This window comes from Oikopleura dioica, chromosome 2 (genome assembly GCF_907165135.1).
Source record: "Oikopleura dioica chromosome 2, OKI2018_I68_1.0, whole genome shotgun sequence".
In the NCBI taxonomy this organism is placed as follows: Eukaryota; Metazoa; Chordata; class Appendicularia; order Copelata; family Oikopleuridae; genus Oikopleura; species Oikopleura dioica.
In genome coordinates, this window is record NC_137292.1 from 10,581,379 (window position 1) to 10,594,732 (window position 13,354).

At 38.9% G+C, this 13,354-nt stretch overlaps 5 protein-coding genes and 1 long non-coding RNA gene across 7 annotated transcripts; all 6 read right to left on the minus strand.

Annotated features, from left to right (window-relative positions):
- Window positions 1–4,391: 4,391 nt before the first annotated feature.
- On the minus strand, window positions 4,392–4,998 carry LOC145698705 (uncharacterized). The gene is made up of 2 exons (XM_081775916.1): window positions 4,903–4,998; window positions 4,392–4,834 (listed from the first exon to the last, which is right to left on the minus strand). The coding sequence occupies exons 1-2, from the start codon at window positions 4,967–4,969 to the stop codon at window positions 4,491–4,493; spliced, it is 411 nt and encodes a 136-aa protein (XP_081632042.1). The 5' UTR covers window positions 4,970–4,998; the 3' UTR covers window positions 4,392–4,490.
- A 519-nt stretch (window positions 4,999–5,517) lies between these two features.
- On the minus strand, window positions 5,518–7,733 carry LOC145696888 (uncharacterized). The gene is made up of 9 exons (XM_081773994.1): window positions 7,529–7,733; window positions 7,332–7,411; window positions 7,090–7,291; window positions 6,908–7,048; window positions 6,369–6,471; window positions 6,191–6,293; window positions 5,961–6,143; window positions 5,764–5,916; window positions 5,518–5,720 (listed from the first exon to the last, which is right to left on the minus strand). The coding sequence occupies exons 1-9, from the start codon at window positions 7,600–7,602 to the stop codon at window positions 5,590–5,592; spliced, it is 1,170 nt and encodes a 389-aa protein (XP_081630120.1). The 5' UTR covers window positions 7,603–7,733; the 3' UTR covers window positions 5,518–5,589.
- A 459-nt stretch (window positions 7,734–8,192) lies between these two features.
- On the minus strand, window positions 8,193–9,428 carry LOC145699183 (uncharacterized). Of its 2 annotated transcripts, none has more exons than XM_081776446.1 (4): window positions 9,089–9,428; window positions 8,896–9,047; window positions 8,636–8,850; window positions 8,193–8,321 (listed from the first exon to the last, which is right to left on the minus strand). In XM_081776446.1, the coding sequence occupies exons 1-4, from the start codon at window positions 9,396–9,398 to the stop codon at window positions 8,291–8,293; spliced, it is 708 nt and encodes a 235-aa protein (XP_081632572.1). In that variant the 5' UTR covers window positions 9,399–9,428; the 3' UTR covers window positions 8,193–8,290. The 2 variants fall into 2 exon arrangements, with proteins under 2 accessions (XP_081632572.1, XP_081632571.1); XM_081776445.1 differs by having other exon boundaries at window positions 8,896–9,050.
- A 65-nt stretch (window positions 9,429–9,493) lies between these two features.
- Window positions 9,494–10,328, minus strand: LOC145698220 (uncharacterized). Its single transcript, XM_081775421.1, has 3 exons — window positions 10,156–10,328; window positions 9,695–10,115; window positions 9,494–9,651 (listed from the first exon to the last, which is right to left on the minus strand). The coding sequence occupies exons 1-3, from the start codon at window positions 10,231–10,233 to the stop codon at window positions 9,494–9,496; spliced, it is 657 nt and encodes a 218-aa protein (XP_081631547.1). The 5' UTR covers window positions 10,234–10,328.
- Window positions 10,329–10,536: 208 nt separating this feature from the next.
- On the minus strand, window positions 10,537–11,131 carry LOC145700163 (uncharacterized). Its single transcript, XR_014134163.1, has 4 exons — window positions 11,092–11,131; window positions 10,914–10,975; window positions 10,689–10,800; window positions 10,537–10,643 (listed from the first exon to the last, which is right to left on the minus strand). It is a non-coding gene; the product is annotated as an uncharacterized LOC145700163 (long non-coding RNA).
- Window positions 11,132–11,829: 698 nt separating this feature from the next.
- On the minus strand, window positions 11,830–13,277 carry LOC145698221 (carbohydrate sulfotransferase 1-like). The gene is made up of 3 exons (XM_081775422.1): window positions 13,224–13,277; window positions 12,267–12,776; window positions 11,830–12,105 (listed from the first exon to the last, which is right to left on the minus strand). The coding sequence occupies exons 1-3, from the start codon at window positions 13,275–13,277 to the stop codon at window positions 11,830–11,832; spliced, it is 840 nt and encodes a 279-aa protein (XP_081631548.1).
- Between the last annotated feature and the right edge of the window lie 77 nt (window positions 13,278–13,354).

Below are 13,354 nucleotides of genomic sequence, written 5' to 3' on the forward strand. Positions count from 1 at the left end.
TTTCGTAAAGCTGACAGAGTTTCTGAAATACGCGCCGCAAACAGTACTGAGTTCTCATTTGATAAAAGCTCGTTCTATACAATAAAATATGAACTCTTTCTATAATAAACTCGTTTGCAACTGCGGCACAGGAATGTTTCTAAATGCTTTAATATAGGATGTTATTGTTTTACTTACAAGCAGATTCAGGGAGATTCCATTGTCGAAGGTCCTCATTTCTTGCTCGCCACTTCTTATTTCGCTGATAGAATTTCTTTCAATTATGAAGACGCTATCTTTCACAAGAACGCTGCAGTGGTAATACAATACGTTTGATGTTTGGCCAGCAAGTTTATGATCTTTGCTTAAATTATTACGTTCAAGATGAATTGATATTTCTAGCCTACTTGTATAGATGCGAAAGTTTCATCGTATTGAGATCAAGTTGGTCAAAAGTGTGAGCATGACCTTCGCCTCCGATAATTATCAAATTTGTTTTATTCTCTTCGCGTTCATCTTCGGTTTCTTCATCTTCACTAACAGGAGTCATCGTAGAATTCATTATATCGCCATAAATATCGTCATAGAATCGTAAAGTCTTTCTTTCCTGGAGCTTTCTTCTAAGAGCATCTAGTTCCATTTTAAATACATTTTCTTTTTGCTTCAATTCTGCCTTGAGCGCGACAACTTCTTCTTCAACATTTTTCACTTTTTTATTCGCACGTCTGCTTGAAGTTTTCAGTGCCTCAAGAAGTTCGGTTTTTTCTTGTTGAAGAATCTCGGTCATTCGACTCTCGGCTTTCCCGATTTGATCACTCACGTCAGGAGCTCCCATTGAGCTTCCTCTTAATTCATCAAATTTTCTCATTTTTTCCATGATTCCCATTTCATAGAGGCTGTTAAGTAGTGGCATGAATGAGATCATCTGATTCTTAAAAACTCTCATTTCGGCTCTGAAATCGTCATCCTCTTCGTTGGATGGAAGACTGTCTTCCCCACTGCCCATTTCATTTTCAGAGAATCCTAAGTCTTCTAGTATCTCCAATCGTTCTTCTAAAGACTCATCTGTCCTCGATAATTCTCGCTCGTTTTCAAGAATATCTTCGAACCGGTTTTCAACTGAGAGTGCAAGTTCGGTCAAATTCTGTATGTCATTAAAGTCATCTGATTCCACTTTGACAGTAAATATCTCGAGTTTGGATTTACTATGCCGCATAGTCTATGCGCCTATTGCACTGTAAAATATGCTAGCTTAAATCCGTTCCGATAATAGAAAATAACAAAATGCAAGAATCATTTTCCTCTTAGTCTCTCTTTGCAGAATCTTCAGTAAGGCTTAAATTGATAAGTCAGATGATCTGACCACTGGTCAGTGACTTTGTTTGTTGAAATAGGTAAATTGTTTTTCCACTACTGCTACATGAACTTCAATGAGAATCGAAGAAAGTATTTTATTGGGAGTTTTTATGGATATTTTTAAATAATAAATGTAGGAGAAGCAAGAACATATGAAAAGTGTAGTCTCGCGACGGGCGGAATATCTAAGAATTCCGATCGAGAAGCATCCTCGTTGAAGTACTCCCATCTATCGCTGTTGGTTTCGTATTTTCCGAAAATGACCAGGCCATCATTCCATGCAACCATGGCGTGAGAGTCTCGAGCGACTAAAATGATGAGTTGGCAACATATTCTAGCTTGACTTGTTCTAGTTTTCTCGTTGACCCAGGGATGTTCCGAGGAATATAATACAAAGTGCACTTCATTTGAACAGGACGTCTAGCTGACATCATGACCAAAGAATTTCTGTTAGAATGATGATGATTTCTGCAAAACTCACGTTTCATACTGCCAGCTTCAAGCCAATTTCCAATCGGTTTATTATTTTCGAATTCAAGTTTGTAGACCTTAGATGACGATGATTTGGGACTTTCGGTATATCCGCCAGAGACGTAGAGAGTATTTTTGCTCTACTCGGCCATGATAACTAATTTTCTTAATTGAAAATAAAATAAAATTAAACTCCGTGGCCAAGTCATAGCTAGAGAAGAAGATGCTTTAGGTAAAGAGTTCATTGCTCGCCAGCCTGCTCCATCGTGGTGATTTATTTCAACCTTGTTAGTTCTTGGTTTCAACCCTCCGGCTATAACGAGAGGCTTTTCCAGGTCATCAATATAATTTTCTAATTTTAATTTTCTAATTTGAATTTCTTATTGACCATTAACTGACGCAAGGATGGATTTTGTTCATCAACTAACGAAACCATGGCGGCAGAATAATGCCCGTGAGAGGTGGAGTCCCACGTAAATGTCCTTGGATGATCAGACCCAGGAATTATTTTCCAGCATTTTCTTATGGAACTATATTGTCGAGATTGTGGACAACACGCAGTGTTGGGTTGATATTTTCTATAAACATTATATTCCAGTTTTGTCGATTTACTTCCAGACATTCTTTATAAAATCAAACCCAATTACATGAATGAATACATAAATGTATAAACTAAAAATACCAACAAAAAATAATTTCAACCCTGTCTATAATGAAATCATTTGCAACTGCCGAACACGAATGTCTCTGAAATAATAGCTCATTGAAAGTCAAACTTGAACAGGCTTACTCGAAGATGAGGAGCAACATCTCGAATGCTATGCCTTCTCATTTCTTGTTCCCCGCTTCTTATTTCACGAATCAGATGTCCGCCAATAATAAACATGTTGTCTTTTACAAGTACACTGCAGAAGTGTATTAATGGATCGCTTCGACTATGTCCATTCAGCGGCTGATCTCTCCTGAAGATTTGAGAGTGAATAATGAAAACTTTAGTCTAATATTGAGAAGACTTGCCCGTAAATATGTGCAGTTTTCATAGTATTGAGGTCAAGTTTATCGAAAGTAAACTCATAATGGTTGCCACCAATGATGATCAAATTCGTTTTAATATTCGTTCTCATCGAACATACATTTGCTAAGCACGTTCCACAGTCCCCACAGTGCTCGTCTCGTAGACAGAATGAGTCGGAAATCGAGTCACAAGACAACTCGGATTTTAAGCGCTCGTCTTTCGTCGTGCATTCCACGAAACACTCCTTTTCTTCAATTTGGGAATTTGAACTGATTATAAATGGATTTTAAATATATCTTTTATGCCTCTTTTGCTTAATATTTTAAATCCATTATCATATTCTTTACACGTCAGCTTGCACTTTTTCTCCTTATCTTCAACATTATTATTGCCAGATGTGTCTTCCTTCTCTATCGCTTGTTTAAGTTGCTCAAGCTCTTGTTGAACTTTTTCCACACTTCTAGCTGCTCGTCTACTCTTTTCTTCTGCCTTTTCTACCATCTCGAGAAGATCCGCCTTCTCTTTTTGAAAGTTTTCTTCCATACGTTTCATTCTCTCTTCAGTTATGAGTTTTGACGACTCTACGATCTCCAAGCGATTTAAAATCTTCAGTAATTGGCTTTGAATTTGAAAGTTTTGATCGTTTTGCGAGTTTTGCTCGCTTGAGTTTTGCAGTGTCGCTATTTTCTCGTCAATTTCTCTGAATTTCTCGGTGAAATCGTCATACTTTTCATCAATAATTTTTTCCATTCGAGTCTCTTGCAAAAGCATCTCTCTTTTTGAATTAGCAAAGTCTTCTTCAAGAGCTTCTGTTTCTTCACCCAAATAGGTAAGCGTCGCGTTGAATGATTCTAGGCTATCTCGTGTCTTCGCCTGATCTTCATAGATGCCAACTTTCAGTTTACGAAAGTCAGATCTTCTCTCGCCGACTTCTTCAAGAACATCATTCAATGTATCATTAACAGAGTTCAGCTGCATTTCGAGTGAGTTGTATACTTCATTTTCGGATTGCACTTCTGCGCGGAGATTTTCGATCTCTTCCTTGATTGCAGTTTCTTTTTCGTTGAGCAGCCCCAGATCCGTTTCGATCTTATCAAACTCAAGCTGATCTCTTCAGTGAACCTATACATTTGATTTCGAATTAACATAGATATAATATGGGCCCTTTCCCACTACCATTAGCTTCCACGTCAAGAAGTGCCTCTTCTATAAACTCGAGTTGATCTTCAATAAAAGCGTCTTTTTTCGACAGCTCTAATGCATTACTGTAAATTCCATCAAGCTGAACTTCCACTGACATCGCTAATTCCTCGATATCAGTAAAGTTTTTCGATTTTGCTTTGATGAGAGGCTCGAATGATTACAAACTTTTTTTTCTATAAAAATCACTGATGTTTTGTAATCCTCCCCATAGTATCAGACCAGGAATCTTCATTGTGAATTTTTCTCTATCTTTTTATAAATATAAAGAGAATGTGAAGTTCGACGTTATATTTGTTTGTGTAATTAGCCACGTGATTGATTGGGCCATATTCTTTTATCGTCAACGTTTGCTATTCTTAGACAAGGATGGATGCATCGAATTTTATTGAAGGAGAATAAAGAATGAAAAGGAAGGATTCAGTTATGATTTGCGGACATGATTTGTTTGCTTTTATGGAGTGTTTCTTTAGACGCGGAGGAAAGCGGCGACGGCGATCAGAGGAAGAGTCATTTCAATCGTGCCAGCACCAGATGATGGCGCTTGGGTCGTGGTTGGAGCCCGTGTTGTTGTTGTAGTGGTTGTAGTCGTTGTGGTAGTGGTGGTAGTGGTTGGAGTAGTGGTTGTAGTTGTTGGAGTAGTCGTGGTCGTAGTAGTTGGAGTGGTAGTGGTTGTTGTTGTTGGAGTAGTGGTGGTGGTTGTGGTTGTGGTAGTAGGAGTTGTAGTGGTGGTTGGAGCTGGAGTTGAAGTGAGTGGCATAGTTGGCGGCTCAGTCGGCTCCAAGGTAACTGCTCCCGGCTCTGGGTTAGGATCTTTTACTGGCTCAAAGAATATTCTACCCGATATGTCAAAAATTTAGCATTATTTCTTGAGCCCATGCCCATGGCGCCTCCCATAGCAGCAGCATCAGCAAGAGCAAAAGCGGCAAAAACTCGGAAAATTTTCATCTCAAGAAAATTTTCGTCAAAATCTTTGTTAATTCTTAGAGTTCCAAATTCTAGCATCTCCAGTTTATATCCTGATTGAATGTGATTTTAGTTGACAACTTGTTAGTTTTAGAGATGTTCTCACGGAGGGTTTTATGGAGATAATTGACTTAGTACAAAACATCTATTTTTATAGAGAGGTACGTCTATTATGATTTCGGTAACCTCGAGTTTAATCCACCAAATTGGTGTTTTCAAATTCAATAATCATGATTTCAGCCCTCGAAATATCGAAGTAAATTTATTAAAAATCATTTATTTACAGAGACGTCAAAATCATTTCCTGTCACTCTTTCAATGAAAGAATAATACGCTGTAATCGTTGAATAAAAATTCAAAATGAGTGATAAAGGGTCAAAATCAGGCATTATTTTTTCAAGAGATATTCTCTGGGGACTCTTTAGCTTGGGAAGATCAAAGAATGAGAATAACGAAAAGCAGAAGAACAAAATAATTATAAGAAATAAACAGAAGAACAAAACATAAAATTATTCACAAGTATATTTATTAAATCTTTCAGACTTAAGACATTAGAATGAACAAGTTGTTTTAATTGCATTTGTTGAAAGAAACATCTCTCTTTACATGTTGAAAATTGTATTGACATCGCTCTCCATGCAAATGTCGTCGAGCTCAAAGTTATCCAAGGTTGAAATGCTATCGAAACCTTCGTCAGCAGTGGAAGGGGAGGGATGGGGACTATCAAAGATTTCTGCAGAAAAGTTTAGCTTTTGCACGAAAATTGATATGAATACCTGAGTTAGAAGGACTGGCGCAGGATGAAAAATCATTTTCAGAAGGTGGTTTTGAGAACATTGCGGAAAAGAGCTCGTTATCACTGTGGCTATCTGGAATATTGTCCAAAGAGATCGAAGGGAGGCGAATAATTGGTTCGACTTTTGGCTCTTCTAATGATGTAAAAGTAAGTTTGGGCTATCAAGTTGAAGCTTACTCTTTGGAAAGATGATTCGAGCAAGCTCAGGGAATTTTTCGCAAATGATCAAATCTTGGCAGAACGAGTTTGTTGCGGATTGTCGGATTTTGTCGAAGTTTGGAACTTGATAGTTTGCTTCAAGTCGTACATTTGGAGGGCAGGTAAGAGAGGGTCGAAAGAGTTCTGGTCGAACATGAGGCCCTAGAAAACCGTTTATGAGACTCTTATAGAAATAATGTTTTTCGTACATGTTTGGTTATTATCTTGTTTATAATAAATATCGTTATTGTTTGATGGAGTCGTATCAATAACCCAGAAAGCACTTTCTCCTCGAGTGTGGTTCGGAACGCGCTTAATTTTGAGTTAGAACTTCCAATCGGACTATCTTCACACTGGGTGTAGCGCCCGGCTCGGTCAAAGTCTCACCTTGAACATTTCGTGAAGTGATAGATTGTGACGGATGGAGTTTTTCCACGAGTTAGTACTGGGACAGCCCGGACCACCGTTAGGACCGAATTCTCGGACATTTCTGAAACTTGTTTAGAAAAAGAAAGTTCATTGGTCAAGTCAATATTTGCATTTAGAGGATTACCGTACCGCCCGCCTGTTTGGCTTGTCTATCAGTGATCATATTTACTTCCATACTATTGGGGGAAAATACTGTACTATCGATACTGTACTTCAATCACCTCCCTATGCTTTCAAATTAAAAGTTTCAATGAGTTTTAGCTCGTTTACTTTGCATCAAAGTTCGCAAACTACCTCCCGACAAGGGAAAAGTACTTGCATCGAATCAATGTTTATCCCGCTGTAGCAGGACAAACCTGCTTTATTGATATTTGTCAAACTCTTTGAGAAAAAAAGACAACTTGAAAAATCCCCTCGAAGTGAGATTCTGTAAATAACGATAACCGGCTTTCATCGGGATGGAAACATATTTAGGTCATTTTGTAGCTGTTTCTTACCGGCTCATCCAGTGGTAAATCTGACGAAGTGTCATCCTAGAATCCTTTGAAGATTTGATTGCTTCGACAATCAGTTCTGCGTATGTCATTCTACGACCATTATAAACTCCGGGGGACTGATTTCCTCCTCTTCGTTGTTTTCTGAATTTTGTAATAGGCAAAAAAAAATGCACCTCACAAACCTGGAGCTGTTGTCATTGACCGAGGGATAAGGCGAAAATTCGTTGATGGTTGATGATCTTGGGCGGATAACTTGGTGAGTTCTTTCCGTCCGATTGTGGTAGATTTCGTATGATCCGACAGATTGAGGTCTTGGCTGTTCAATGGGGATTGTAATTTCGTTGTTGGAAGGGGAAGAGCCGGCGAGGTCAGATAGAACGAGAACTGAAAAAATTCCAAATTTGAAATTTGAGTTATTCCATACCGAATTCTTCCGTCACATTAGTTGGTTGATCGATTCCGATTTCATTGTATTCAAAGGTTTCGGGGTCTTCTTCGAAAGGCCTGATATAGAATTATTAATTCAATGGAACATTCAAGTGCGAGAAAAAATTCTTTTCAAATAAGATGCTCCGCAGTGTCCGGAGATTTTTATTACTTTGATAATTAAGGGCTGCTCACCCGAAATCAATGAAGGAATCTTCTTCATGGTTGAAGTTTTGTTGTATCTCTTGATCGTCTGTAAATTCTGGCATGGTAGCTTTTCTGTTGTGAGGTTCTTCTAGCTGAGCGGGGACGGTAATGAAGGGAAATGTAAACTTTGAACCTGGTGGTAGAGGGCTCGGAGGCCAATAGAAATCGTGGTCGGGCGCCTCGCCAAACGAGTACACGATTAACTAACTGGACTCCTCGACTAAACAAACGGAGACGTCCACCCCATCAACAGTGTTGTGTCCCTTGCTCGGGCGAGGCACTTCTGCCCCTGGTCACGCAAGTCCAGCGCCAGACGAAAAAAGCTCTTCCTCGACGCTACGAGGAGGACCTAGGAGTCCTCCAGTCACTGTACTTTTAGGGTTGACCAAAGTATGTATAAACTTTTGAACTTTCACCAGAATGCTAAGTCGATGTTTTTATTTATAAGGACGCTTCCTATTTTTAAATTCGGAATTGCTTTACTATCCAGCTAAGTATCTAAAATTGCAGTGTTCTACTACTTTAGGGATCTAAATATAAGACCTTTCTATTGAAAACTAGTTCCTTTTGCATACCCTAGTGACAATAATCTTTTTGGGAGTAAAAGAGGGTCACAACATCCAATCTCGTGTTCATTTGACTACAAGACTAGTAAACAATCTCTGCCAGATTAGGCTGCTTTTATTGGCTTCGTTAGATTTATGGACAGAGGTGAGGATTAGAACTTTAAAAATGCTGCGACTTCGTCTTCTACGTCTCGCCCATGAAGAATTTCTTACGCCTGAATTAAGATATTTTAGCCAATTTTAATAAATTTAAGACTAATCAAACAAAATTTGTTCTAACTAAGTTTTGCCAGAACAGTTCTTAAACAGCATGTGCCCAAAAATCAACGGTTGTCTTACTGTTGAATAACTGTTTTTGTTTTCAAGAGAATGGAGCAACGAAAATACATAACGGGATCTACTTGTGATCACGCGATCGACCCTTGGATTGTTTCTATTTATCCAAATACATACAACAGACAGATTCTCATTTCAAAATCTGTTAATATTTATGTTCCCGAGAATAACCGATAGAGTCGAATGGACTTACCGAATACTCGATCGTTTAAATCGTTCCCCAGGACCGAGTGACAGAACTCGTTGGAGGGCAGGTCCTTCCAGCTTTTCCACCAGGTCTGGATTGTAATCGACTGATTCTGACATTGGCCTTGGTGGTTTGGATTTGTTCTTGGATGCTCGTAAAACAGGTCGTCGAAAAGCTTCAGGAAGCTCGTCATCTTCGATGATTATTTTTGGCTCTGGGGTCTGAAACGGTGAGTTACTTTGTCTATTTATTCGAGAAAATATTACTCGTGGAGGTTTTGGTGGGAGGGGCTCACTCTTCGGTTCTTCTTCAATACTGTCAAACGCGGAAATTCTACCAATCCTTTTCTTGGGCAAAACTTTGACGGAATATGGAGAGTTATTGCTTGAAGTTTTTGTTGGAGACGGTGGTGTTCGAGCTGCTAAATATGTTTTGAAAATAGTTGCGAAATTATTTTACCTTTGGCCACTTCCGCAACTGGCATTTCGTAATCATGCGGTTTGATGATCTTACTCGGCTTTTCGCTTACTTCGAATTCTTTCATCTTCGGCGTGTTTGACAAGGTCTTGTAGTCATGTCGAGTCAATCCTACGTGGATGTCTTCTGGTCTCTCTTGTTCACTTTCTTTTGCATCTTGCTTTTCTTCTTTCTCTTTATCCTTCGTTTTAGTTGCTGCCGATTCTCTTGATAGAATTACTGGTGCGGAAGCTCGAGCTTTAGGAACTGGAGCGATTTCAATTTCTTCAGGTTCTTCCTTTAAAAAGTTCATTTTTGATTGTTTTTGTGTCTTTTTAGCAAGAACGTAGCGTTCACAAATATGCTCTAAATTCTTGCTTGCAGTAAGTCTCGAATTCTGAGAGAAAATTAACCACGTGATGGTAAGCATTGAACTCGGCCCTGAATAGTGTCGATTGATTTTTTCTCGGGTGGGAGCGGTGGACTTGGCAAAGGAGAAGCAACTGCCAATTCAGCTGGTTTTTCAGGAGGAGGCACTTGCGGCCGAGGACTCCGCGGCTTTGTAACTAAAACAATTAATAATTTCGATTATTATTACTTGAGCACTACCTGGCTTTTCTTCTGATTTGTCAGCAAGATTTGCTGGAGTATTCTCCGGGGCTGTTCTCAGAATAGGACTACTAATTTGGGCTGGGGCTGATCGTCTTCGCTCTTCTTCCGCCTCGGCTTCTTTCTTTTTCCTTAGTTTCTCAATAATCTCTTCTCGCCTTTTCAGCGAGCGAAGACTACCAACTCTCGGGAAGAATTTTTCAGGCTCGGTTGTTTCTTTCTCTGGGACGAAGCCGGTATCTCTCGCTTTTATTCGTTCGAATTTTCCGTCATTCTTTGGTTTTTCTGCTTCCACTGACGTGTTCTCTTTGCATTCTTCCTTGATTTCAGCTTGATTTTTATCAGCAGTTGGTTCTTCTCCTGTGATTTTCTTCTCAACATCTTTTATTTTGGCCTCTATTTCTTCGATTGTTGGCTTATTCTAAGGAAAGTAACACTTTATGATCAACGGTCAAAATTACCTTCTTCTTTCCACCAAAAGTTGATCTTGCCGCATCGTCTATGTTTTCCAGCGCTTTTCTGAAGCTCTGAAGTCTCATTTTTCGCCTTTCCTTAGCTGGTTTAAGGGCTGTTACAACATCCTCGGGCGACAGATATGACACCGTTGCCTATTTAAATGCATAAAACTCTACATATACGATTCTAGTGCGCGATTCTACGGATTTGATTTGTGCTGTGTTGTAACTGCTTACTTTGCGGTTCTCTCGTTTTCGTTTCTCCTCTCTTCTGATGGTGGAAGGAGACGGCTTCGGATCTCCCGTCGAGTCACCCGCTGTAGTTTCCTCTATAATGAGACACAATTTATCCCTTCCCAATTCAAATTAACGCCTCTGACCTTCTGTTGATGGAGCCTCTTTTTTCAGAGTAGAAGAGTCAGCTGATCCGCTTTCAATTTTCGTGACTGCTGGCAGTTGATCCGTCGCAGGTTGGGATTCGTCTACGCATGCTTCTTGGAAAAATTATTTTAAAACAAAAAAATGGAAAAAAAGCATACCATTATATGCGGGCTCAACATCAACCGTCTGTGACCTTGCTTTTAATTTCTTCTCTGGCGACGAAGGCTTTCCTGGCTTCTCCAACTCTTGCAGTCTCTTCTCTTGCTTTTGCTTGTAAAAAGGTATTAGTCTCCAAAACTTCATTTTGGACGAAAATTTCAAAATTTGCTGACAGCGGAGATAATTGAAATTCTTCTCGGTCTAAAATTGCGCTACATGGCTACCTGGCTCTGCTGAATCTCATTGATGAATTGAGTCAAATTATCTATTGCCCTTTCGATGAGTTCTTCCCACTTTTCAAAATGTTATTTATCGGCTTATTGTTTCTATTTATTATTCATGAGGATTTTACAAGCTTAGAAAAGTTGTCTTATTTTTAAGAACTGCTCCTGTAAATTCCACTTCCAGTTAGCTCTAGCGACTTCTTTAGCTCTTCATTCTCGCGTTTAAGAAGTTCGACATCCGCCTGAAAATTTAGATGATCTTTTTAGTACGAAAATTTTAGACTCACCCTCAATACTCTTATTTGTTCTTTTCCATTTTCCTCGATTTGCTTCATTGTTTAATCTTATTGCATGCTAGCTCTCAGTTAAATCTGTCTGCATCCCATTCAAAGTCGCCAGAAAAGCTAGAAAAAGTCAAACTGCTAATAAAATATTCAATTATACGTCCGCTCGTTTATCACTGCCCCTCTTTCTAAACTAATAAAACGCACACAACAAGCAGAAAATAACCTTTTGCATCTTCAACTCAAGCTGATTGCGAGGCTTCACTTCACAATTCTCAGCACAATTTGCATGCCGGTGATTGAAAACAAATCGCTCTCAGCATTCAATCCAGCGGGAAAGACGTGCGCATCAATATCAATTTGCATATCAAATGGCCTTTTTTTATAAATTATAAAAATTTATTCTAAAGTCGCATTTTCGAAAGTATATCAATTTCAGAAATATTTTTTCGGAATCTATTGTAGCCCAAAATTTCCATATTTTCGCGGCATTCAACTTCGACTTCGCGAATTTCATCTTCTTCCAAATTTGAACGCCAAGCAAAAGCAGTTTTTCGTGAATCCCGGCTTGTATCAAATGTACCTGTTTATCATCAACAAAGGGAAAAATTACGAAAGTTATCGACTCTAAACTAAAAATTGCTAATGATTCCTGAATTGCTCTGACCAAGCGTATTTCTATAAATCCACTTTGAAATCTTTTCCGTCTGCTCAAAACCAGCAAACTCAAGAATTTCCCTGCTTCTGATATTCGGTTTCATCGCTAAATCTTCATATCTAACGACTAAGCTCCGGTCTTTCAGCCATTTTGAATTGTTGATTTCGCGGAGGATATTCTTTGTATGTCGGCAAACGTCGAACAAGATCCTCTTGTCTTTCTTCTTCAACTCTTCAGATTGATATGTTCGCTGGTTGTAAATATTAGACCGACTTGCGTAAATTCCGCGGGGATCTCGGGATAGGAAAATGAGCTTTTTTAGAATCGGCACGGCAAGTGCAAGTGTGAAAATATAAAAAAGGGACGTCGTAAAAGGCAGTCTGATTTTTATAATGACAATATTGGACTCGCCAAGCTGCCTAAAGCAATTAATCTTTCGATTCTTTCCTTCAGATCCAAGTTATTTTCTTCCGCCATTAGTTTGAAGTGCTCAATCTCTGCAAATCTGATGATCTTGATCACAGGAGTCAAGTTGTTACAGATCCGGGAAGCAAGATTCAGATCCACAAGACCACAGACGCTGTTGCATTGATCCAAATTGTTGGAAACATCTCTCACGCAAAACGGCGGCGCGCAAAATCGACGATGCTTTGGCCGAAAAATGAAGTTTCCTTGATGATCCAACTTTTGCTGCATGTCGAAATCAGCTGAATATTCTTTCCAAGGAATCGTTATGTCGTAAAGATCTTTAAATTTGCAGTTCAGATTGTCGGTTAGGAGTTCTAATCGTTCATTCACGGAGTCTGGAGAGAAACCAGAAGTGGAAAAAGCATGAAGTGGCTCGAAAATATAAAACGCATCGTCGTGGTTGTTGAAAAGCTCTCCAAGAAAGGTTGATCCTGATCGCATAAATGTGACAATCTAAAAAGACATTTTCGCTCATTGCGGGCAATAGAAGCCTACCAAAACAACTTTTCTCTTTTCACCACTTCTAAAATCTCTCGATATTGCTTGACGGACGGGAAGTGGTCTCTTTAAGAAAGAGCTGCAACTGTCCGTTTTCATCACTTGATAAAGCATGAAGCAACATATCAAGCCATAAAAGAGGATCGATATTTTTTTAGAAACATAATTCTTAAACTGGACAACTTTTGCATTCATCTTCTTCTATTGTATTTAACGAATTTCAGCTCTCTATCTTCATAAGAACTCGCACAAGTCCAAAAATATTTGACTGTTAAGAAAAATGTTTAAATACTTTTTTCATAAAAAGTAAATCAATCTGATCTTCGGGCTTACCTCAGACAGCGGCAAAATTAAGGTTCGGAATCTATCAAATTTATTACTATTTCCGCAATATAAAAGTACCTCTTTGTGTACGACTTTAGCAATTTTTACGGTTGGCAGTGACGGTTCTGACATTTAAGATGAACATACAAATTGAACTTTCTACTCCCTGATCCTGTATTCAGTAGAATAGTCAAGAAATTCAGAGAATT